Below are 23,653 nucleotides of genomic sequence, written 5' to 3'. Positions count from 1 at the left end.
GTTCGGCGGTCAGTAAACGCACCACAGTGCACCCGTTGAGCCGGTTAGCTATTTATGACTTCTCTAACGCTTTCTTGAGCTTCATCCACCATTTCTCCGGGGTCGATGCTGTGCGTGAATGCATAGAGGTGAGGTTTTGGTTCCATAGTGGGAGCTGTGCGGTTGTTTGTGCCCCCTTTTTTCGCTGAGTCAGGCTCCTTTGTTCATTGATGCTAACGTTAGCATTCAAGCTAACTGTATGACCAAGTATTGTTGTAGTAAGCGTCATATTTACTGAATTTCCTTGTTGGTTTCTGTATGTAATGTACATTTGGCTCATCATTACGTTTATGTAATATGAGTTATGTTACTTATCATTTATTTGTGTATTTGTATTGTATGTATGTTGTTACAGTACTATAGCATAAAGCCTTAATAAATCCACCAACCTGACGTGTTCTTGGAATTGAACACACCTTTATACTTTTGACCGCTTCAAACCAGTATTATTATTATTATTATGAGTATTATTCTAAGATATGTTTCCCCAGCTGTTGTTACTAATTTGAGTGCTTTTGCTTTTTGTGCAAAATGCTACTAAATCAGCGTAGGAACAGCCTGATTAGAAGACAAGTAAACAGATTAGTGGCACTTTGCATGATGATCCTGTTAGGGTTTTGGCAGCCATGCTCATCACTTTGGATGTTGGCTAAATTTATTGTCAGCATCTGTTTTGCGGCTGTTATTAAAATCTATGAGAGGCGACTGCTGTAAGACTGCAAGAAAAAAACCATGCACTGCTGTGTACATTTCATTGACTAAATATGTGCTACAATGTCTTCAGAATCAGCTACGTATCACAGGTAACTGACATAACTATTTCACGTGGCTCCCACTTTACAGTCAATATTGAAGCTTGTGGAAACTTCCAGATGAGCGACTCCATCAAAAGAAGGCAGAGATGGAGCGCTGCTCACTGGGGAGGAAGCACTGAAGTCACCCTTGCTCTCCAAACTCCCTTTTCCACGGCAACGCTCTCCGCTACACACTCTTCGGTTGATTTTCTTCATCTCCTCCGCTCGTGTTTGCCAAGTTGGCTAACGTGCAGAAGGAAGGAAGGACGGAAAAGGATGAAGGGATGAAGGCGAAAAGATAAAGAAGCGTAGTTACACTTTATGGCCTGATGGGTTGCCAGGGGAACGCCTCACCTCCTCACTCGCTCGTCTCTGTTTAATCCGGTGAGATTGCATCCGAGTCTGCCAGCGTCCAAGTGGGAATGACTGCATTTTTATTAGCCGGGAAATGCCTACAACGCGCCATTAGCCAAGTGGAGGCTAACCAGTGCGAGTCTGGAGTTTGTTTTTCAAAGAGAAGATCATTACGTTGCCGTTTGATGTGTGCGGTAAAAGGCAGTCTGCTAGCATGAATTAACTTGAGGTCGCACATTAGCACCCGGTAACGTCATTTCCAGATATTTGTCAAATAAAACTGCTTTTAGGGTGATATTTGCGAAGCTATTTGAAGAAATCAATGACTTATTAGCCCAGTGTTGTAGTCAACAAAGCAGATCAATGCAATACCTAATAATGCATATATCATATTAATAATGAATGAATTGTACCTGCAGAGGGCCGATAACAAATGAGCTGCGGGCCGAACATGGCTCCCTGGTGACATTTGGACACCCCCCGTCCTTGGATGAAGTAATTCATGTTTTAAGGCCCTTTCACTCCTGTCACGTCCACATCTCTTCACCGAGACTTCAAATGCCCTTTTTTTATTCCGCTTTCAGGGAAACATAAGAGACTACACCCCCTCATGTTGAAAGGTCACATGATCTGTTGGCGTTTTCGCTTCAGGGTCTCTGCACTGCACTAACAATTATTCATCACGAACGCTCACACTTTGCATGTAATAGACTGAAAATGACTCGGATGTCATCTCTGGTGTGTTTGTGTCCTTTGCTGAAGGCTCCCAAAGTACAACCAATTTGGTTCCACTTTGAAGTTGAAGCCTCGGCAGAGGTCTGCGCTCGCTCAGTCAGTTGATTATAGCGGCTCCACATGAGGGTTTTGAACATTTTGGTTGCCTTGACTCCGGTATTCTCCTTCCAGAGCCTGCATGCGATGGTGCTGATAGGCGATGAAGGCCATAGTTGCAGCCCAGCCGTCATTCAGCTCAGCGTGTTATGGGAACAGATGTGGGACCGCCCACTTGTCACCTGACAAGTCAGCACGGTAATCAAATGACTGTCAGCCATGTTGCATGTGAAAGACAGTGGAAAAATTGAAAAAAAGTGCATTAAGTTCAAGATTGTCCGATCATTAATTCATCCTTTTCAGGCAGGGGTGTCCAAACTCTGGCCCCGGGGAAATATTTGCATCCCAAAGATAGTTTGTATGAATTTGTATGATATGTATATCGTGGTCGACTGGTTGCAGATCTGACTGCGATAAGTGAATTTCAGCAGAGTAAAAATCACAATTAATAAATTGAATATTTTCATGGTTAGAGCATATAAAACCTATTGATGACCTTCTAAATATACATTTTTTACGATCCTTAGAGCCCTCTACACATGATATAACACCCCTATAGTCACATTTGCGCTCATATTAGCCAATACAGCAGACATAATCAGAGAAAATAAGCTATTTAAGACATAAATAACATAAAACCTATTGATGACCTTCTAAATATACATTTTTTACAATCATTAGAGCCCTCTAGACATGAAATAACACCCCTATAGCCACCTTTACGCTCGTATTAGCCAATACAGCAGACATAATCAGAGAAAATAAGCTATTTAAGACATAAATAAGACTGGTGCTTGTGTGTGTTTCAATAAATGTCTTCGGGACGTGCAGACAGGAAGTGACATGGGGGATTCAGAGTTGTGTTTTCGCCAGATTATGGCCACAAGAGTTTCCTGTGTGTTATTATTACGATGATGTTGACTATTATGATTAATACTATGCTAGTATTTTGAGATAAATAATTATGAAATAACAAAAACCTTTTGTGTTAGCATATTAGCCACACAGTCCGAAGATTGGGAAGAACTGGGTTCAAATCTCGACTTGGCTGGCGACTAGTCCAGGGTGTACCCCGCCTGGGATAATAATAACCACTAACAAAATATTATTTAATTTTGTAAAAATTCCCAATGAAGCGAGGGCCAACTGTATATATAAGAATATGCATAAGTATTGGGACACCAAGACATACGTACGTATTAAGATATGCCACTCATAAGTAATGGGACAACACTTTGGAGTTCTGAGGTGAGTCCAATTATGTCACATGACTTTCTGTTTATATTTTTCTGTTCTCTCGTGTGGGAATAATTAGACAGAAAACGATACGTGACCTTTCCTGCGGTGTAGTGACGTCACGCATGTTGTTTTTTGTGACTTTATGACACATTTTTTTTCAAAATTTGCGGTTGAATGACTAATTGTGATACCCGGACCTGTGAAGTTCAGTCAGGTTTTCCTCGGCTGAGGTCTTGTTTATGCTGTTAAATGGCAATTTATAGACTAGAACCGTGGGTTGACAGGAACGTGTGTGAGCTATCATCTTGGCGCGCCGTTGGAGGCATTTTTACGCACAAGCAGCTGCTGAGTCGGCAGACGCGCGCACTGTTGAATTATAAACAAGGCAGACACACACACAACACATTTCCATAATGTCGTGAGCTGTTCAGGGAAGCCTCACCTAACGATGATGTACATGACGAGCACGTTGCCCACCAGCCCCACCACGCACACGATGGAATAGAGAGCCGTGATGACGATGGCGATGATCACCGGGTTCGAGTCGCCGTCGTCCGGGCCGCCGCTCAGCGCTCTCTCGCTCTCGCACCGCGCCTCCGTAGCGTTGGAGACCCCGGTCAGGTTCCGACACAAAGTACCACCACCGACGCTGCTGATGTTGTAAAACGCTGCGAGTTGGCTCCCGTAATCCGCACCCGAGACGTTGCCTGCGCTCTCCATGGTCCTCAAGCCGGCGTGTGTGCGCCTCCTCCCCGGCAGAGTTGCTTGGCGGAGCCCCGGTGGTGGTGGTGATGGTGGTGGTGAAGAAGACGGTTGTGATCCAAAGTGGAGCCTGCCAGGGAATGCGGGAGGTGGGGCAGTTGGAGTGAGGCGTGTGCGGGACGAGAGGCGTGAAAAAGATAGTTGGCGTCTTTTCCTTCCTCCCTCCCCATTCCTCTCCTTCTCACTTCTTCCCTCCTATTGGAAGAACTCCAACAACTTCCTTTTTACCTCCACAAGGAAGACACTCGCTGTTTTCGTTCGTTTTGGGTGGATGTTGAGAATCCAAATATGCAGAAATCTAAAGAAAATGTGCATTGTTGTGCCTGGAAACCGAATTGGATCCAGATTGCACTGGGGTCCAGTGTAAACTCACCAATATGGACACAATATCATTTTCTGCCGCTTATCCTCACGAGGGTCGCGGGGGGTGCTGGAGCCTATCCCAGCTGTCTTCGGGCAAGAGAATGGTACACCCTGGACTGGTGGCCAGCCAATCACATATAGACAAACAACCATTCACACTCACATTCATACCTATGGATAATTTGGAGTCGCTAATAACCTAGCATGTTTTTGGAATGTGGGAGGAAACCGGAGTACCCGGAGAAAACCCACGCATGCACGGGGAGAACATGAAAACTCGACACAGAGATGGCCGATGGGTGGAATTGAACACGGGTCTCCTAGCTGTATACTAATACTATACTAATACTTTAATTGAAGCCTCGTGAGATTTTGCGCTATTAGGTTCGACTTTTGAGGAGTATTTTTCAAATTCAGAGGGCCGCACATTGGTCGAGTGGTTAGCATGTTGGCCACACAGTCAGGAGATCAGTTTTCTCTGGGTACTCCGGTTTCCTCTCACATTCACGTTAGGTTATACATGTTAGGTTAACTGGCGACTCTAAACTGTCTAAATTGTGCCCTGTCATTGGCTGGCGATTTTTGTACCCGGAATCAAAATTGAATCCAGATTAAATTGGGCTCCAGTGTAAATTCCCCATCATGAAACTTAACTTAACTCGTCAGGGCTTAAGCCAAAAATCAATATGCGGATAAAAAAAGATCCGCTGGGGCGGCACGGCTGTCTAGTGGTTAGCGCGCAGACCACACAGCTAGGAGACCAGGGTTCAATTCCACCCTCGGCCATATCTGTGTGGAGTTTGCATGTTCTCCCCGTGCATGCGTGGGTTTTCTCCGGGTACTCCGGTTTCCTCCCACATTCCAAAAACATGCTAGGTTAATAATCGACTCCAAATTGCCCATAGGTATGAATGTTGCCCAAAGACAGCTGGGATAGGCTCCAGCACCTTCGTGAGGAAAAAGCGGTAGAAAATGAATGAATGAAAAAGATTTGCTGTGGCGATGCCGTAATCAGGAAAAAGCCGAAAGAAACCAACAATTTAACGTAGTTTCCTTGTTTGTTACACTTAATAAAGTGTATCAAAACTTCACGTTTAGTGGTTTCCATTAGTGGTTCCCATCAGATTGAGGCGGAACTAATTATCCCCTGACTTGTTTCCTTACATCCCATGCCTTAACAGGGTAACAGTTACTGGAAAACAACAATAACCTTTAGTTCTCAGCAACATATGGTAGTGTGTTTGAATCCGTCCATGAGACCATGCCAACGGTGGAAAGGTGTTTTTCGTCCAATGGGGTGACGTAGAGTGTTCTGTACTTTCGCTGGCTCTGCCTGTCAACTGTTGCATCCATTGAAAAGCCATTTAGAGCGATTGGATCAATGTTTGCAAGGCTACAAAGACAGTGACTCAGCGCCCGCTGTGATAAGTCTGCCACTCTGGAATGGAAATGTGTAGAAAGAACACCAATTAAGGTTCATTAAGGATGATTATATAGGACATCATTTCCTCGGTCACAGCAGGGCAGTGACAACACGTTTCTCTGTGGCTAAATCGTCATTTCTACGTCATTTCTAAGTGCTGATATCCATCTATCTATGTAGCTGCTTTTTGAGGACTCACTGCAACAAACCAGTCCAAAATTTTTGAGAACCTACTACAAAAACGGTACTCTATCTGAGAGGAGTGTGCTGCTGTTTTTGAGGACCTACAATGCAAACCCCATTCAACAGGAGTGCTCTGCGGTTTTTGAGGATCTACTACAAAAGTACTTGTAAAAACCAGGAGCAGTCTGCTATTTTTGAGCATGTGCTACAAAGATGCTTGTAAAAGACTCGTTATACCAGAGGAGGGCTCTGCTGTTTTTGATGACTCACTGCAACAAACCAGTCCAAAATCCTCTATATGTTTTTGAGAACCTTCTGCAAAAACGGTACTCTATCTGAGAGGAGTGTGCTGCTGTTTTTGAGGACCTACAATGCAAACCCCATCCAACAGGAGTGCTCTGCGGTTTTTGAGGATCTACTACAAAAGTACTCGTAAAAACCAGGAGCAGTCTGCTATTTTTGAGCATGTGCTACAAAGATGCTTGTAAAAGACCTGTTATACCAGAGGGGGGTTTGGCTGTTTTTGAGGACTCACTGCAACAAACCAGTCCAAAATCCTCTATATGTTTTTGAGAACCTACTACAAAAACGGTACTCTATCTGAGAGGAGTGTGCTGCTGTTTTTGAGGACCTACAATGCAAACCCCCTTCAACAGGAGTGCTCTGCTGTTTTTGAGGATCTACTGCAAAAGTGCTTGTAAAAACTAGGATCAGTCTGCTATTTTTGAGCATGTGCTACAAAGATGCTTGTAAAAAACCTGTTATACCAGAGGAGGGCTCTGCTGTTTTTGATGACTCACTGCAACAAACCAGTCCAAAATCCTCTATGTGTTTTGAGAACCTTCTGCAAAAACGGTACTCTATCTGAGAGGAGTGTGCTGCTGTTTTTGAGGACCTACAATGCAAACCCCATTCAACAGGAGTGCTCTGCTGTTTTTGAGGATCTACTGCAAAAGTGCTTATAAAAGACAGGGGCAGTCTGCTATTTTTGAGCATGTGCTACAAAGATGCTTGTGAAAGACTTGTTATACCAGAGGAGGGCTCTGCTGTTTTTGAGGACTCACTGCAACAAACCAGTCCAAAATCCTCTATATGTTTTTGAGAACCTACTACAAAAACGGTACTCTATCTGAGAGGAGTGTGCTGCTGTTTTTGAGGACCTACAATGCAAACCCCATCCAACAGGAGTGCTCTGTTTTCCGTCTACGGTATCTAACTCTACGTTGGCTAGATTCTTGCGTTATTGTATGACAGCCATGCAGTGTAGTAATGAGCGAGCGATGGTAATCCATTTGAGATTGATTTTAATCAAGATAATGTCCCGCCTGGTCTCATTACAGCCCCCGAAGAGACACAAGAGGGGTGGTCAGAAACTGACAAGTCCTGGATGACATTGTTGGGAAGTTTACAGTTGATTTAATCAGCACAATCCAGTCAAAGAAAAACTGCATCGATCTCCGAGTTAAAAAAAAAAAAAAATCAATGGAGCAGCAAGAAGGAGGGTTTGTTGATTAGCTGTACTCTTAAAATAAATAAATAAATAAATAACCAAACACCCGACGCTGATTAGGAAACTACATTGTTGTGAATACTAATGAGTGTACAAGTAAGGGTTGCAGGTACAATCGCACACAGCAGCTCTTGGTAAGAAAGCTAAGGTTGAGTATCAGTGGTTCACTTCTTTTTACACTTGCATAGCAGTCAGGAATGTTAAAAGAGGACATGCTACCTGGCGTCACTTGCCATCAAAGCTAAGCATGACGGATTTATTAGTTTTACGTCACATCAGTTAACTTCTTTTTACACTTGTACGGCATATAAGAATATTAAATGGGATCTATAATAGATACGTGATGATTTTTTTTTTTTGGAAGCTGGCCTGGCAGAATCAAGATTTGACACCCCTGAACTACATCAAGGATTGGAGGATTGTTGTCATAAAATCAATTTTAGTATTTTTTTTTCTGTAATTTTAAAAATATTTCTTATTTTGTAATGTATCCTATTGATTTATTCATGCGCAGCACACTCTGCGAGCGCAAAGGGTCCAGTTAATTGGACGGATGAGCTCAGATTTAGAGCTTTTAATCAGAGCAAAGGCGGCTGACTTTCATTTCCCCCCGCTGACAAATATAGCGAATATAGGCAGACCTTCACTACGGCTACACAGGAACTATTTTTTTTTACCATGAACTATATTGGTTATTAGTAGCTTTGTCATTTTCAATGCCCCAAAAAAAGCCCATGTTATTTGGTTGAAGTGAATATAATACAGTGTAGTTCAATCCCACTGGGAAGGGAGCAGAAGATGCTGTGTTGCCATGGTGACAGCAAACATTATTTCCAGTTTTAGTAGCATGGACACAGGCTCCACGAGTAATCAGCGTGAAGTTGTGTGTATATGTGTGTGTGTGTGTGTGTTGTATAGCGCACGGCTTCCCTAGACCATGTTGCGTTCCAAATAGACAAGTAACTTCCTGTGCATGGTTGAATGATGAATGCGGTATTTAGTGGCAAATCAGTCGGCAAAAGTGGTATAAAAATAGCATACATTTTTTAAATTAAACTTTCTAGTTTCCTAAAGAATGTTTACATTGCCCAACTTTTAGGACACAAAATGGGCAAGACAACGTTCATTTCAGTTTGGTACGCCAAAGAATTAGGCGCTGCTGTTTTTGAGGTTCTCCTACAAAAACCACCAAGCCACGGATCCTCTGTGACTGGAGTGTCCTGTTGTTTGTGAGGACGTAATGTCAAAACACTATTCAAAAATCATCAATGGAATGCTATGCTGTTTTTGAGGAGCTACTGGATTAAATGCTAACTGAATCTTTCTGCTCTTTTGCGGTCAAAAATGTGTAAATAAACATAGGTACATAAAGTAAAGAAATTCATTAATTCAACAGGTTTTCCTCACAAGGGTCGCAGGGGTTGCTATCCCAGCTGTCTTAAGGCGAGAGGTGGGGTACACCCTGGACTTGTCGCCAGCCAATCATAGGGCACATATAGACAAACAACCATTCACACTCACATTCATACCTATGGACAATTTGGAGTCGCCAATTAACCTAGCATGTTTTTGGAATGTGGGAGGAAACCCACGCATGCACGAGGAGAACATGCAAACTCCACACAGAGATGGCCGAGGGTGGAATTGAACCCTGGTCTCCTAACTGTGAGGTCTGCACGCTAACCACTCATTCGCCGTGTAGCCCAGTACAGAAATCGATAGAGAAATTCATTCGACACGAGGCGTATGACATACGCACATATATGTCATGATATTATGCACCAAGCGAAAATGAACAGCAACACAGAGCTAAGATTATTCAAGCTCACGTTAACATTAACATTTATTAAAAAGGATGAGGTGAAAGGAAGAATAGAAAATGCACGTCTGTGTGTGCAATGTCAGAAAGTCATACACAAACGAAGTCTCCATCTGCGTCACACATGGTGTGTTGTAGGATTGGAAGTCATGTTTTCTTTGTACCGCTGGCTGTGGCTGTTCACGTGAGGCGTTCGAGTACCCCGGGTAAAAAAATCTCAGTGTTCGTACCCAACTTTAACTGCTGTTTTTGACAACCTACTTCAAAAATGACCCTCTTTTGAATAAAGTGCTACGCTGTTTTTGAGATCCTATTGCAAAAACTCGTCAGATATCCACCACTTTACTGGAATGTTCTGCTATATTTGAGAACCTAGTGCAAAAACACTATTCAAAGATCATCTATATGACTGGAGTGCTCTGCTGTTTTTGAGGATCTACTGCAAAAGTGCTGGTAAAAGACAGGAGTAGTCTGCTGTTTTTGAGCATGTGCAAAAAGATGCTTGTAAAAGACTTGTTATAGCAGATGAGTGCTCTGCTGTTTTTGAGGACTCACTACAACAAACCAGCCCAAATGTTTTTGAGAACCTTCTGCAAAAATGGTACTCTATCTGAGAGGAGTGTGCTGCTGTTTTTGAGGACCTACAATGCAAACCCCATTCAACAGGAGTGCTCTGCTGTTTTTGAGGATCTACTGCAAAGGTGCTTGTAAAATACAGGAGCAGTCTGCTGTTTTTGACCATGTGCAAAAAGATGATTGTAGCAGATGAGGGCTCTGCGGGTTTGTGAGGACTCACTGCAACAAACCAGTCCAAAATCCTCTATATATTTTTAAGAACCTTCTGCAAAAACGGTAGGAGCGTGCTGCTGTTTTTGAGGACCTACAATGCAAACCTCATTCAACAGGAGTGCTCTGCTGTTTTTAAGAACCTGCTGCATTAACACTCCTAAAAGATTCTGGAAATGAATCCTGAATGAAAACACTAATCAACAGGGGTGTTTTGCTGTTTTTGAGAACCTGCTGCAAAAACTCATAGAAGATACCCCAAATGACAGGTGTGTTCTTCTGTTTTTGTCGACCTACTGCAAAAATGCTAGTCAAAGATCCAATTTAAGACAGACGTGCTCAGCCAGTCAAAGATCCTGTATAAGACAAGAGTGTTTGTGATGCCATTTTCCACACAAATGTCACTAGAAGACAAAGTGCGGAAAGGACGAAACTGCAGGGGAGGAAAAAAAAAAACAGCCAAGAGTTTGTGACAAATGACTCAACGCATTGGAAAATATTCTTAGCGTGATAGCGCACACGCAAGCACACACACATCATTGGCTTGCCAGTGGAATTGCAGGATTGTTGCTTGTAAGTAGACAGGACAAATATTTATTACTCATGGCTCCTCTTCATCTGATGAATGAGCGTTTCTATTCCAGGAAATGTACAACCTCAAGCCGTGAGGTGCTTTGGGCCAGAAGTGAAGCTTTCAAGTTATGGAAGATGTTTCTATTAAGAAAAAGAATACGCTGATGGATGCCAACAATTGTCTTGACGTATAGTAGCACTCAAATATCCAGACTGCAAGTGAATGCATCACTCTGAAGCAGTCCCGTGAGAGTGCTTATTGGGTTTTATTGGTGCCGTGCTGGCTTGATGAGGCTAGATCCTTCATGGTGTGTGTGTGTGTGTGTGTATGTGTGTGTGTGTGTGTGTGTATGTGTGTGTGTGTGTGTGTGTCTGTCTCTTGTGCTCAAGAGGACACGCATGAAGAAGCAAACACAGCGCAACAATTGGGCTGTAATGTGCGAGGAGGCATAACCGAGTGTCAACAAAGGCGACAAAGAAAGCCTCAAAATGAAGATGACTTTTTGAAAAAAAAAATGTTTTTTAAAGCAGCATGAGAGGAGAGCAGATGGTAGATGTCCTCAATACTCGACAATAATCGGAGATAAAAAATAATCCAGTCCACAATACAACAGTAAGGTGTTGAAAATGTTTCCACCAGAAACTTACTGTATTGATTCCAAGTTGAAGGAAAAAAACAGAAACAAAAATAGATGGTACAAAGTACTAACACAGGGGGCATCAAACTGTGGGCCACATCACGGTTATGGTTGCCCTCAGATGGCCCCCCTGAAACTGTGAAGCCATATAATAAATAATAATAATAATACATTTTATTTGTGTAGCGCTTTTCAAAATACTCAAATACACCTTACAGAAGAATGGAGTTGAATAAAAGCAAGTAAACAGAGTAAAAGATACATTAAAATATATAAATATAAATATAAATGTGTATAGTTGTCCCTCGCAATAATCCCGGTTCGATTATTGCTCCCTCACTATATTGTGTTTTTTCAGGAATTAATAAAAAAATGAACTGTTTTGTGGTAAATAATTAGTCAAAACATATCAAAATACAAGTGATATTTAGTATTCTGGTCACTAGGTGGCGGTAATAACACATAACATTGACACCGTCATGAAGTCAACCATGGCATGTCCCAAATGATAGAATGAAAAGAAGTTATCCTCTCGTTGTGTGTGGAAGTGGTAAATTTTGGGATTTTTAAATGGAACAAATTCCGGGCTAACTGTTTAGCTTGCTAAAGTCCCTGCAGAAGAAGAGTTGGTGTTAGGTAATTTCTGTAGTTTTCTAATGTTAAATACCATATGTCAAAAGTAAACAGGTTTTATAGTAGCAAGTGAGGCAAGATTAGAACATGGAAGCTGAGAGAATATTCTGATAACTCAGTGATTAATTTATGCTTTTACTGTATAGTGTATATATATATATGTATTTATATGCGTGGAATGGCTATGATATGCTGTGATGTAAAAGTTTAAGAGTTGTAGTCCCGGTAATACTTAGTAGGACATGTGACATTGATGTTTTCAATGGTAAACAACAAGCTGTAGCAGCTTTGTATCAGAACCTGAGGCTGTCCCTCGCCAGCATTGTCATTGTGATGGAACACACTGGTGCGCTGTGTTCAAGGACGACACGGTCAAAACCATTTGACAACAACAGCCAGCAGCGATTAGATACACCATAAGCGAGTCTTTGCTCAGAGAACGCCAGCACAGGATGAATGAGCGCCGGAGCCTATGCACTTCATGCAATAAATCAACGAAAGATGAAAGAGATCAATTATGTTGCCAGCATCACTCACATCACAGTAATGGACGATAAGTTGCAGTCACCTGCAATTCAATAGAAAGCATTATGACTTCAGGGACATTAGAATGTCTGGCATATTGTTACAAGACAATCCCTAATATCCCAAATGTTATTTGAGGTTGTTTATTCAGAATATAATTAATAATGGACACCAAACTCAATTAAAGTTGAAAGTTTGTCTTATTTATTGTGTCTGAAAACCAGCCAAGTCATATTGTCCCTCCCCACCACTTAAATATGGCAACTGAGGATTGCGATGACATTTTCACAGAATATTCCACAGCATTTCAGTCCAGCTTCAGCTTCCGAACGACTCCTAAATTTCAATCCCTAATATCCCAAATGTTATTTGAGGTTATTTATTCAGAATATTATTAATAATGGAAACCAAACTCAATTAAAGTTGAAAGTTTGTGTTATTTATTTTGTCTGAAAACCAGCCAAGTCATCTTGTCCCTCCCCACCACTTACATATGGCAACTTAGGATTGCAATGACGTCTTCACAGAATATTCCACAGCATTTCAGTCCAGCTTCAGCTTCCAAACGACTACTAAATTTCAATCCCTAATATCCCAAATGTTATTTATTCAGAATATAATTAATAATGGACACCAAACGCAATTAAATTTGAAAGTTTGTGTTATTTAATGTGTCTGAAAACCAGCCAAGTCATATTGTCCCTCCCCACCACTTACATATGGCAACTGAGGATTGCGATGACGTCTTCACAGAATATTCCACAGCATTTCAGTCCAGCTTCAGCTTCCGAACGACTACTAAATTTCAATCCCTAATATCCAAATTGTTATTTGAGGTTATTTGTTCAGAATATAATTAATAATGGACACCAAACTTAATTAAAGTTGAAAGTTTGTTATTTATTGTGTCTGAAAACCAGCCAAGTCATGTTGTCTCTCCCCACCACTTACATATGGCAACTTAGGATTGCGATGACGTTTTCACAGAATATTCCACAGCATTTCAGTCCAGCTTCAGCTTCCGAACGACTACTAAATTTCAATCCCTAATATCCCAAATGTTATTTAAGGTTATTTATTCAGAATATAATTAATAATGGACACCAAACTCAATTAAAATTGAAAGTTCGTTATTTATTGTGTCTGAAAACCAGCCAAATCATATATTCAACTCCATTCTTCTGTAAAGTGTCTTTGAGCATTTTGAAAAGCGCTATACAAATAAAATGTATTATTATTATTATTATTATTATTATTATTATTATTATTATTATTATTATTATTATTATTATTATTATTATTATTATTATTATTATTATTATTATTATTATTATTATTATTACATTGTCCCTCCCCACCACTTACATATGGCAACTGAGAATTGCGATGACATTTTCACAAAATATTCCACAGCATTTCAGTCCAGCTTCAGCTTCCGAACGACTCCTAAATTTCAATATTCGCATCTTTTCAAATAATTTCAGTTGCATCTTTTCAGCATTCATACACACACGATGTTATCTTAGTCAAAGGCAGACTCGCTCGTGAGATAGTGCAGGTGTGCCTAATGAAGCGTGGAAGAAAATGATGGCAAAGAGGAAGGACGTCGTCATGGACTTTGTTAACGTCTGTAAATAGATGACACTGAGCTACATATTTGTTCCCTGCAGGAAGCCCCTTACATCCGCCTGTGTACAACCTTTGTCTTGCTGATGTGTAAATATTGTCAAACGTAGCGAGCCAGATGGGGCTGTCGTAAGCAAAGAACGGGCAGCTTCTACATCTTCTTCCAGGAAAGTTCACCTCAGTGCATGAACTTAATTTTTTTGGGAGGGAAATAAAGAAATGCATAGTTTAAATGTGCTAGTAGCGCTAGTACTATAACACTCCCATGCTTGTTGTTAATGAGTTAATGCATGTCAAGCGGAGGCGTGTGGCATGGCATGGCATTGTCAAAGAAATGAATACATGATGTATGCAAATGTGTTGGAGCTTCTGGGGGAAATTGCTGTGCCACGGATGCTGTGCCATGTTCTTCCATCTATTGTCTTGTGTTCCATTATCCTCCGCACCGAGCGGCTTGATTGGCTTTTTCACTGCAGTCATCTCTAATATCTTTTTATACGGTTAATGTGCTTAGCGTCGGAGTACCTGCTTCGTTTGGGGATTCTTTTTGGAGGTGTTTTTGGTGGCTACACATCCCGTTCCCGATAACATTGAGCGTCTTACAGCGCTGTGCTCACTCACCTTTGCAGAATTGTTGTCCTTCAGCCATTCAGAGCCTTTTTAAGGTCATGGCACATCATCTCAATAGGATTCAGTTCAGGACTTTGACTAGGTCACTCCAGAAGTGGACTTAATTGTGTGTTTTGGATCATTGTCGTCTGTAGAACCCAAACTGGTTTTCAGTCTGACGTCACCAATTCATGCTTCCATTTATCATAGCAAGTCTTCCAGGTCCTAAAACAGCAAAACAGTGCCAGACCATCACACTACCACCACCATATTTTACTGTCGGTATGATATTTTTCTGAAATGCAGCATTACTTTTATGCTAGATGTAAAGGGACACACACCTTACAAAAAGTTAAACTTTTGTCATGTAAAAACCACACAGTATTTTCCCAAAAGTCTTGGGGATCATCAAGCCTTAATTTTTGTTCAGTAGTGGTTTTCGTCTTGGAACTCTACCTTTCTTCAAATCACTGAACACTGAACTTAACTGAGGCAGTAACGCTGCGTTTCAGAAAAAGATCATATCAACGGTAAAATATGGTGGTGGTAGTGTGATGGTCTGGGGCTGTTTTGCTGCTTCAGCCTGGAAGACTTGCTATGATAAATGGAAACATGTATTCTACCATCTACCAAAAAATCCCAAAGGAAAATGGTCGGCCATTTCACACCACTGTAATTTTTTAAATAATTAAAAATACTCAAAAAATCTGCATCAATCATATTTAGTTACCTTTTGTAACAATAATATAACTATAAATAACAATCCAAATCATACACCAATATATCCTTCTTCTTAGTGTATATTCATAAACATGAGTATATACTCATAGATATATTAAATATATAACTATATATTTAAAAGAATTAAAATACAAAAAAGTACCAGTGTTTAAATAATATCCATACAAAAAACTCAAATATTTTTAGAAAAAAATGCTCTATTAAATCTATTAAATATTTATTGAATAAATTGAATACGACACACTCAATCGATCTACTCTTATTGTAAATTATATCAAGTTCGACTGCATATTTTTTTATACATAAGTTAGGTCTTTTTGAGCAACAACAAGCAAGACAAAAATAAAATCCAATCTCGCAATTTTCCTCGAAAGCGTGAAGAAAATCATTAGAGAATTGCAAGCAGTTGATCAGTGCCAAGACATGGAGTGCGTGTTATTTTTCCGGCAATTTGCCACCAGCCAAGTGTTATTTCCATCTGGACCAATAAGATAATGGAGCTGAGCTGCAGAAAAGCAGCCTGTTAGGCTCATTTGCACACAGACTAATGTGATTACCATTCAGCGCAGTAATCAGGTGTGCAGGATGCTTTCTGTTGATACATAAAGCAGATTTTTGTCATTTGTATTATGTATTTTGTATGCAAGATGAATCCATAAACAATGAAATCTAGAATATAAGGAATATAAGGAATATAAAGCGATAAGGCTTAATCAAACATCCTTCATCGTGAGCGGAAAGACTGAAGGATCGGTGAGATGTGAATGGACGTGAGTCACCTACTCGAAACCTTCAAGCACATGGCAGAAACTTTTCGGAAAGAACTGCAATTATGATTGCGAGACAGTCCTTCGTTTTATATGCAGGATTTGAAACAAGATGGCGGAGTGCTGAGATTATGACGACCTTGTGTCATGTTTTATATACTGCTGTTTTTTTTTAAACATCATCCATCCATCTATTTTTGATGCTGCTTACAGAAGCTTATATATGCTTATATATTACAGGTGGTTAACATATCTTATTGTTGTCCAAAATGTGGCCTTGATGTTGGAATGACACGTGATAGGTGATGGAATCAAACATACGTACACACTACCATGTCTGTAGCTGACTTTAAGATGTATAGCGAAGCCTGAGTTGCCTCCATGAAGTGTTAAGCATCAATTTTTACATTTGTGCTTCTATATTGCTGGATATTTGTGGAGATGTATAGTATGTATGTATGTTTAGTACTATACTAGTATACCTAAGAAGGTTCAACATACTGATGTTTTGAACACATTTAAACTAGTTCCCAATGCAATTCTTTCAAAAAAAATTATATTTTTACAGATTTTCAGTATAAAAGATGTGTAGCGAAGCCTGAGTTTGTTTGTTTTTTTTCATAGCGGTTCTCCATGAAGTGTCAAGTATCAGTTTTTACATTTGTGCTTCTATATTACTGGATATTTGTGGAGATGTATAGTATGTATGTATGTATGTTTAGTACTATACCAGTATACCTAAGAAGGTTCAACATACTGACGTTTTGAACACATTTAAACTAGTTCCTAATGCAATTCTTAGCTTCGTAGCGAAGCCTGAGTTTGTTTTGTTTTTTGCATAGCGGTTCTCCATGAAGTGTCAAGTATCAATTTTTACATTTGTGCTTCTATATTGCTGGATATTTGTGGAGATGTATAGTATGTATGTATGTTTAGTACTAGTATACCTAAGAAGGTTCAACATACTGATGTTTTGCAGACATTTAAACTAGTTCCTAATGCAATTCTTTCCAAAAAATGTTTATATTTTTACAGATTTTCAGTATAAAAAACAAAACTTATAAAAAAAATTGGTATTAATATAGTAGTCTAAAAGAACTATAAATGTCCATAAAGATGCGATGACGCCGTTCCCCTTTTAACTTGACAGCTCTGAATTGTGCCAAGACCGAATATGTCATCAAGACATTTCACCCACCACAAGGGTGGTTCGCCCTGAATACGAAAGACAGAATGCCCGTCTGAGGAGGCGGCGATGACAAAGCTTCCTGTCAGTTTTGGAATGTGTACAAAAACAAATAAAACTAAAACGTCAAATAAAATAAAATGCCAAAAATCGATGCAATTTCCTCAAAGCGCCGTGGGCTGTGCTTCAATGTTTTGATGTTGAGATGCACTGGGAATTGTGTAGGTTTGTGCGCGGACACACACACATACACACACTGGCAAAGTTAATGTTTTAACAGAAATGTCCATTAATTACACTAATTTTTATGTGTGATTAATGTGTGGACATGGAGGTTTAGCTTGAAATGCTACATAAATTTCATTTTTTTGAAGTAGCTCTCATAAGAACAACAACATTGATCGGTATCAGTATCGGCCGATACTGGATTATTGGGTTGGGTATCGACGTTACAATATAAAAAGAAAACATCACTGGATTGTGTTAAACACACAATAAACAGACTTGGGTTCAACGGTAGCCATTTTTATTAGCGCCCCACTGTTTTGAATGCATTCATCAGGGATGAAGATGGCAATGATAACGATTATGAATTAGGTCATTTCCTCTGCCAAAGTAGCTGTAACACTCTGATGCCTTTTTGTCGAGCAAAGAAACCTATTAGGGTCGCCAAAACATTTTCACTCGCCGTATTGCTGATGTTCTATTTCATCATGTGTTTCATCGTGTAGACGGTTTTATTAATAATGCATGCACTCGTAGCATTAGTGAAGTGAAAAACAAGTTTTTGTATACAAGTTTTCATATTTTGAAAATGACAGTTTCTCTCTCCCATCCGGTTGAGCTAAATTATGCACTATGGGGTTACATTATTATTGTTATTTGCTATCTATTGTAAGTATCAAAGTCACAAAACCCAACATTTCCTAGCTTATAACAACTGTAAGCTTTTCCAGTTAGTGGTCACAACATTCCTGTTTTCCAAAAGTGCCAAAATATCCTGAGATATCATATTTGTATTTTATCAGGTTTTTTTTTTAAAGATTTTTTTTTAGTTGCGGACTCCTATAGAGCAGCTACACACTAAATCCTGCACAAAAAGCTTTCTAGATCTTCCAGAGGTTGCACCCCTTCCTGTAGTGTTTCCATGGATTTCCTGCTTATGAACCAAAGGGTCTGTTTGATTTATTCCACCCTTGGCCCGAGTGGTTAGCATGTAGGCGTCACAGCCAGGAGACCCAAGTTCAATTCCACCCTCGGCCATCTCTGTGTGGAGTTTGCATGTTCTCCCCGTGCATGCGTGGGTTTTCTCCGGGTACTCCGGTTTCCTCCCACATTCCAAAAACATGCTAGGTTAATTGGCGACTCCAAATTGTCCATAGGTATGAATGTGAGTGTGAATGGTTGTTTGTCTATATGTGCCCTGTGATTGGCTGGCACCCGAAGACAGCTGGGATAGGCTCCAGCACCCCCGCGACTCTTGTGAGAATAAGCGGTAGAAAATGTATGAATGAATGAAGTCATACGTATGTAGCATTGTTAGCATTGTTTGGCAGCTAGTACAGCTTTGTATTGGCCCATGTACACAAAACAGTTCTGTGTGTGCTACTGATAGATTAGCATATTTTTCTCTTGCTGGCCAGGAATCAGAAACTCCAACCACTTCTGCCTGACGCTTGACTTAGCTAAAAAAAATTAGCTTTGCTTTGCATCGTAAACAATATATTTCCTAGTAGCCATTACTCAACTGGGCATGCCCATATGTGACCTGCGACCCTAGTGAGGATAAGTGACATAGAAAATTGATGGTATCTTCAGTGACATTTTGCCTTTGTAAGGGCTTTGTAGGACTTTAGGAAGTTTGCCACCAGCTGCTTATAATGATCTGCCTTGTCGTTTCCAAGAAACAATGCAAAAGTGAATTTCTTCTATACCATTCATTCCAATTCCATGAGAGAGATTTCTGCAAATTAAAAACAAAACATTTTATGTCAAGACATAAAATAGACATATTAAAACTAATGTATTGGAATGTGCAGAAAGGCTTCCAGATAGAATTGGTGGCTTGTGGAAATAAACGTGTATAGTTCACTTGTGGAAAGACACATCCTTCACCCTGATGACACTTCCACTGGGTTGCCACATTGATCACACAAAGGAAATGTGTTACCACACTTCACTTCTTGTAATAATTCACTGCCATTTCTGGAGAAAAGAAATCCATTGTTCGGTGCTCCTTCATTTCCTCATAGCTGCTCAGTATGAGGTTTTGGTTTTTTTATTTGTTTCTCTTTTTCTTCTGTTTTGTCTTCTTGCTGAGGTTCTCTGGAACAGAAATTTTGATGAAGGAGCCAGCTGTCGCTAGCCTGGCTGTCGCAGCTACGCCGTTTTCAATTGACATTGTTGTTAAAATTGAAATATATCTGGCTGTGAGAGCTGCAGCTTTGAAAAACAAAGTCATTTATTCATGTGAAAATGTCAGCCAGCCTTTTTATGATAGTATATCATAAGACTATATCAAGTATTCTTGCATATACTGTACTTCAGTTAGTGTACAGCCAGAGTTACTATTTGAGTCAACGGGGAGGGGGGTCAGCGGGGGGTGCTGGAGCCTATCCCAGCTGTCTTCAGGCGAAAGGCGGGGTACACCCTGGACTGGTGGCCAACCAATCACAGGGCACATATAGACAAACAACCATTCACACTCACATTCATACCTATGGACAATTTGGAGTCGCCAATTAACCTAGCATGTTTTTGGAATGTGGGAGGAAACCGGAGTACCCGGAGAAAACCCACGCATGCACGGGGAGAACATACAAACGCCACACAGATATGGCCGAGGGTGGAATTGAACCTAGGTCTCAGTTCCAAATGTGAAATTTGTAAATAGTTAATTGTGTTATATTAGTAAATAAATAGTTATTTTCATGTAAAACAACCATTTTGTGTTGTTTATGCTGGAGCCTATCCCAGCTGTCTTCGGGCGAGAGGCGGGGTACACCCTGGACTGGTGGCCAGCCAATCACAGGGCACATATAGACAAACAACCATTCACACTCACATTCATACCTATGGACAATTTGGAGTCGCTAATTAACCTAGCATGTTTTTGGAATGTGGGAGGAAACCGGAGTACCCGGAGAAAACCCACGCATGCACGGGGAGAACATGCACACAGAGATGGCCGAGGAATTGAATTTGAGTCTCCTAGCTGTGAGGCCTGAGCGCTAACCACTCAAACACCATGCAGCCCACCATGGTTGTTCAGTGCATAGTAAATGTACAGCATTTTTATAGTACTGTCCTATGAGAAGATATACTGTATAGTAATAAAATGCTTGCCTGATATATGAGGTGCTTCACATTCTTAGTATCTCTGTGCTTCCCTCATACTATCCAGTGGGTTCCATTATGAATTTGTCTCTGCGATTTGAAGAGGCTGAGAGACAGCCGCAATGACAGATTTGGACTCCGTCTCGTCGGGGCAGACTCCCGACGGGGCGCCAGTCAACATCCTCGCCACGTCAGGAGTAGTCATGATTGTCCCCTGCTCACCATCCTCATAGCCTCCCTTTGGTATTAATTAATCTTTTTTTAATTACAGAGAGGAAATGGTTGAGCTGAGCGAGCAGATGAGAGGACATGCTTCAGTGAACGTTATCCAATTTGAGGAGGTAATCTTTTTTTTTTTTTTACTTTATATTATGTTGTCATTACATTTAGTTTTATTTCAAAATGCAAAAAAACCATAAAGAATCAGTCTGTTTCCCATTTTATCCACTTTGTCTTCCAACCCCCTGACGAATGAGTTATTCCATATTTTCTGGACTGAATTCGCTCCGGAGTACAAAAATAAAAAATACATAATTAGGTGGAAAAAAACTTAAATAAGTCACATTTTTGCAGGTAATTTATTTTCCAAACTACTTGACCAAAACAGACATTACGTCCTCTTGGAAGGCAAGTTCTAACAATAAAAGAATAGAGGCTGAATAGGTGTAAGATATGCTAACACAATGGTTATTCAGCTATGCAAAAAATATAAATATGAACAGAAAAGGTGTCCAATGTTTATGTAACATAAACAGGTTTTTTTTTATTTATAAGTCGCTCTGGAGTATAAGTCGCAGGAACAGCCAACCTAAGAAAAAAACTGCGACTTATACCATATTTTCTGGACTATAAGTCGCTCCAGAGTAAGTCGCATAAGTCGCACAAGGCCAAAAATGCATAATTAGGTAGAAAAAAAACATACATAAGTCGCACTGGAGTATAAGTCGCATTTTTTGCTGGTAATTTATTTTCCAAACTACTTGACCAAAACAGACATTACGAATAGAGAACAGGCTGAATAGGTTTAAGATATGCTAACACAATGGTTATTCAGCTACACAAAAAATAAACACAAACAGAAAAGGTGTCCAGTGTTTATGTAACATAAAAAGTATAAGTCGCAGGAACAGCCAACCTATCAAATAAAAGTGCGATATATAGCCCGGAAAATACGGTAATAAATACATTAAAAAAAACTGTTTTTTTATTTATAAGTCGCTCTGGAGTATAAGTCGCAGGAACAGCCAACTTATGAAAATATAAAATTATACCATATTTTCTGCACTATAAGTCGCTCCAGAGTATAAGTCGCAAAAGTGCGATATATAGTCCGGAAAATACGGTAATAAATACATAAAAAAAACAAACAGTTTTTTTATTTATAGGTCGCTCTGTAGTATAAGTCGCAGGAACAGCCAACCTATGAACTAAAAGTGCGACTTATAGTCCGGAAAATACGGTAATAAATAAATTTTTACAAATATAAACAGTTTTTTTATTTATAAGTCGCTCTGGAGTATAAGTCGCAGGAACAGCCAACCTATGAAAAAAAAAAGTGCGACTTATAGTCCGGAAAATATGGTAATTTAAAGTTTATGTGCACCGAAACTCTTATTTTCAATAACATCAATATAAAAAGTGTCAAGACATAAACAATGTCAAGATGTAAAAAGATAACTGTACACGATGAAGTTCATGAAAAAAGTGGCAAAAACAACCTTACGCTCGGCAAATATACAGTATGTCAATGATGTAATTAACATTTTATTCACATGGAGTAATGTGCCTATCACGATCTGACCGTGTGGCGGAGAGGGTGGATCCCAAGATGCAGGACACAGCAAGCTCAGGTAAGGTTAAGCTGCTTTAATTGTTCGGGTGAGGAGACTCAATAAACAAAAGGCGCCGAAGCACAAAAGAGGGAGCTCCGTGGAAGGGTGCACACAGGCACAACACAAAATACAAGGGAGAACAGGGAGCAGTCTTAGAGGCCAGCGGGCTACCGGACGGGTAGGAGGGTGCGTGGCCGAGGCGTGAGTAACGCTGGAGGGGGTACAGGAGTTAGTCTGTCACGTCCACAAAGGAATAATCCAGCACCCTCCTGCCGCAGCTCAGTGCCTTAAGAAGGGAACCGGGAATTAGCTTGATTGTCAGCAGCTGCACCCGTCAGGTAGCTCCGCCCAACTCAAAGGAGGTCCACATCTGCAGATGCACACAGAGAGCAGTAAGAGTCCAAATAACAACATGAACTGGGCGTACCCCCAAACCGACACACAAGGTAACACATGTCACTGTGCAGCGTGACAGTGCCCCCATACCTACATACGTATAGCCTAGCTTCTGGCTTTGCAGTCGGTGTATGTTAGAAGCAAAACAGAAGGCGTTCAAGGCTCTTCCTGTTCCAAAAAGGTAAGGATCGTTATTTGAATTTCCAGGACCATGATAGATGTTTCTCATGTTTGGTGCTCATCAACATTCATATTACTGTGACACTTTGAGAACATCATTAAAAAGACATAAAAGCGGAGAAGAACATTTGGTGCTGTTCTTGGTGAAATCTTCTACTCTTGCAACATCCGTTCCAGTCTCAAAGCAAGCGTTGTAGCAAAGCCAAAATACAGATAAAAAACGACCTTGTTACATTTGAGTGATCTGAAGTCATTATGACAGAGAACTGCAGAACAGAGATACAGAATGGATATGTATACGTTTATCTAATTCCAGCAGAGCACCACGGTTGGAAGGAGGTTGACATTTTACTGACGAATGACTCCACATGTCGGGCAATGACAGATGACAACTGTGGAATAACAACGGAATAAATGCTAGCATTTCAAGGCTGGAAAAGTCTAAATGTCAACATTCAGGAGGAACAGGGTGGAAGTTATCTGGCTTCTCCCCCCCCACCCCCTTCGA

General features: G+C 40.4%; 1 protein-coding gene and 1 long non-coding RNA gene across 2 annotated transcripts in view; one reads left to right on the top strand and one right to left on the bottom strand.

Annotated features, from left to right (window-relative positions):
• Nucleotides 1-4,151, bottom strand: part of oprm1 (opioid receptor, mu 1) — a 22,166-nt gene extending 18,015 nt beyond the window's left edge. The window contains exon 1 of the mRNA XM_058058998.1: nucleotides 3,700-4,151. Coding sequence (XP_057914981.1) covers nucleotides 3,700-3,977 — 278 coding nt within the window. The 5' untranslated portion in view covers nucleotides 3,978-4,151. The remainder of the gene's footprint in view (nucleotides 1-3,699) is intronic.
• Nucleotides 40-23,653, top strand: LOC131108170 (uncharacterized). Its single transcript, XR_009120420.1, has 6 exons — nucleotides 40-128; nucleotides 883-1,217; nucleotides 2,094-2,216; nucleotides 20,805-20,927; nucleotides 21,009-21,078; nucleotides 23,462-23,653. It is a non-coding gene; the product is annotated as an uncharacterized LOC131108170 (long non-coding RNA).

The sequence above is a fragment of the Doryrhamphus excisus genome, chromosome 20, assembly GCF_030265055.1.
Source record: "Doryrhamphus excisus isolate RoL2022-K1 chromosome 20, RoL_Dexc_1.0, whole genome shotgun sequence".
NCBI lineage: Eukaryota > Metazoa > Chordata > Actinopteri > Syngnathiformes > Syngnathidae > Doryrhamphus > Doryrhamphus excisus.
This window is presented reverse-complemented; position numbering and strand designations above follow the sequence as displayed.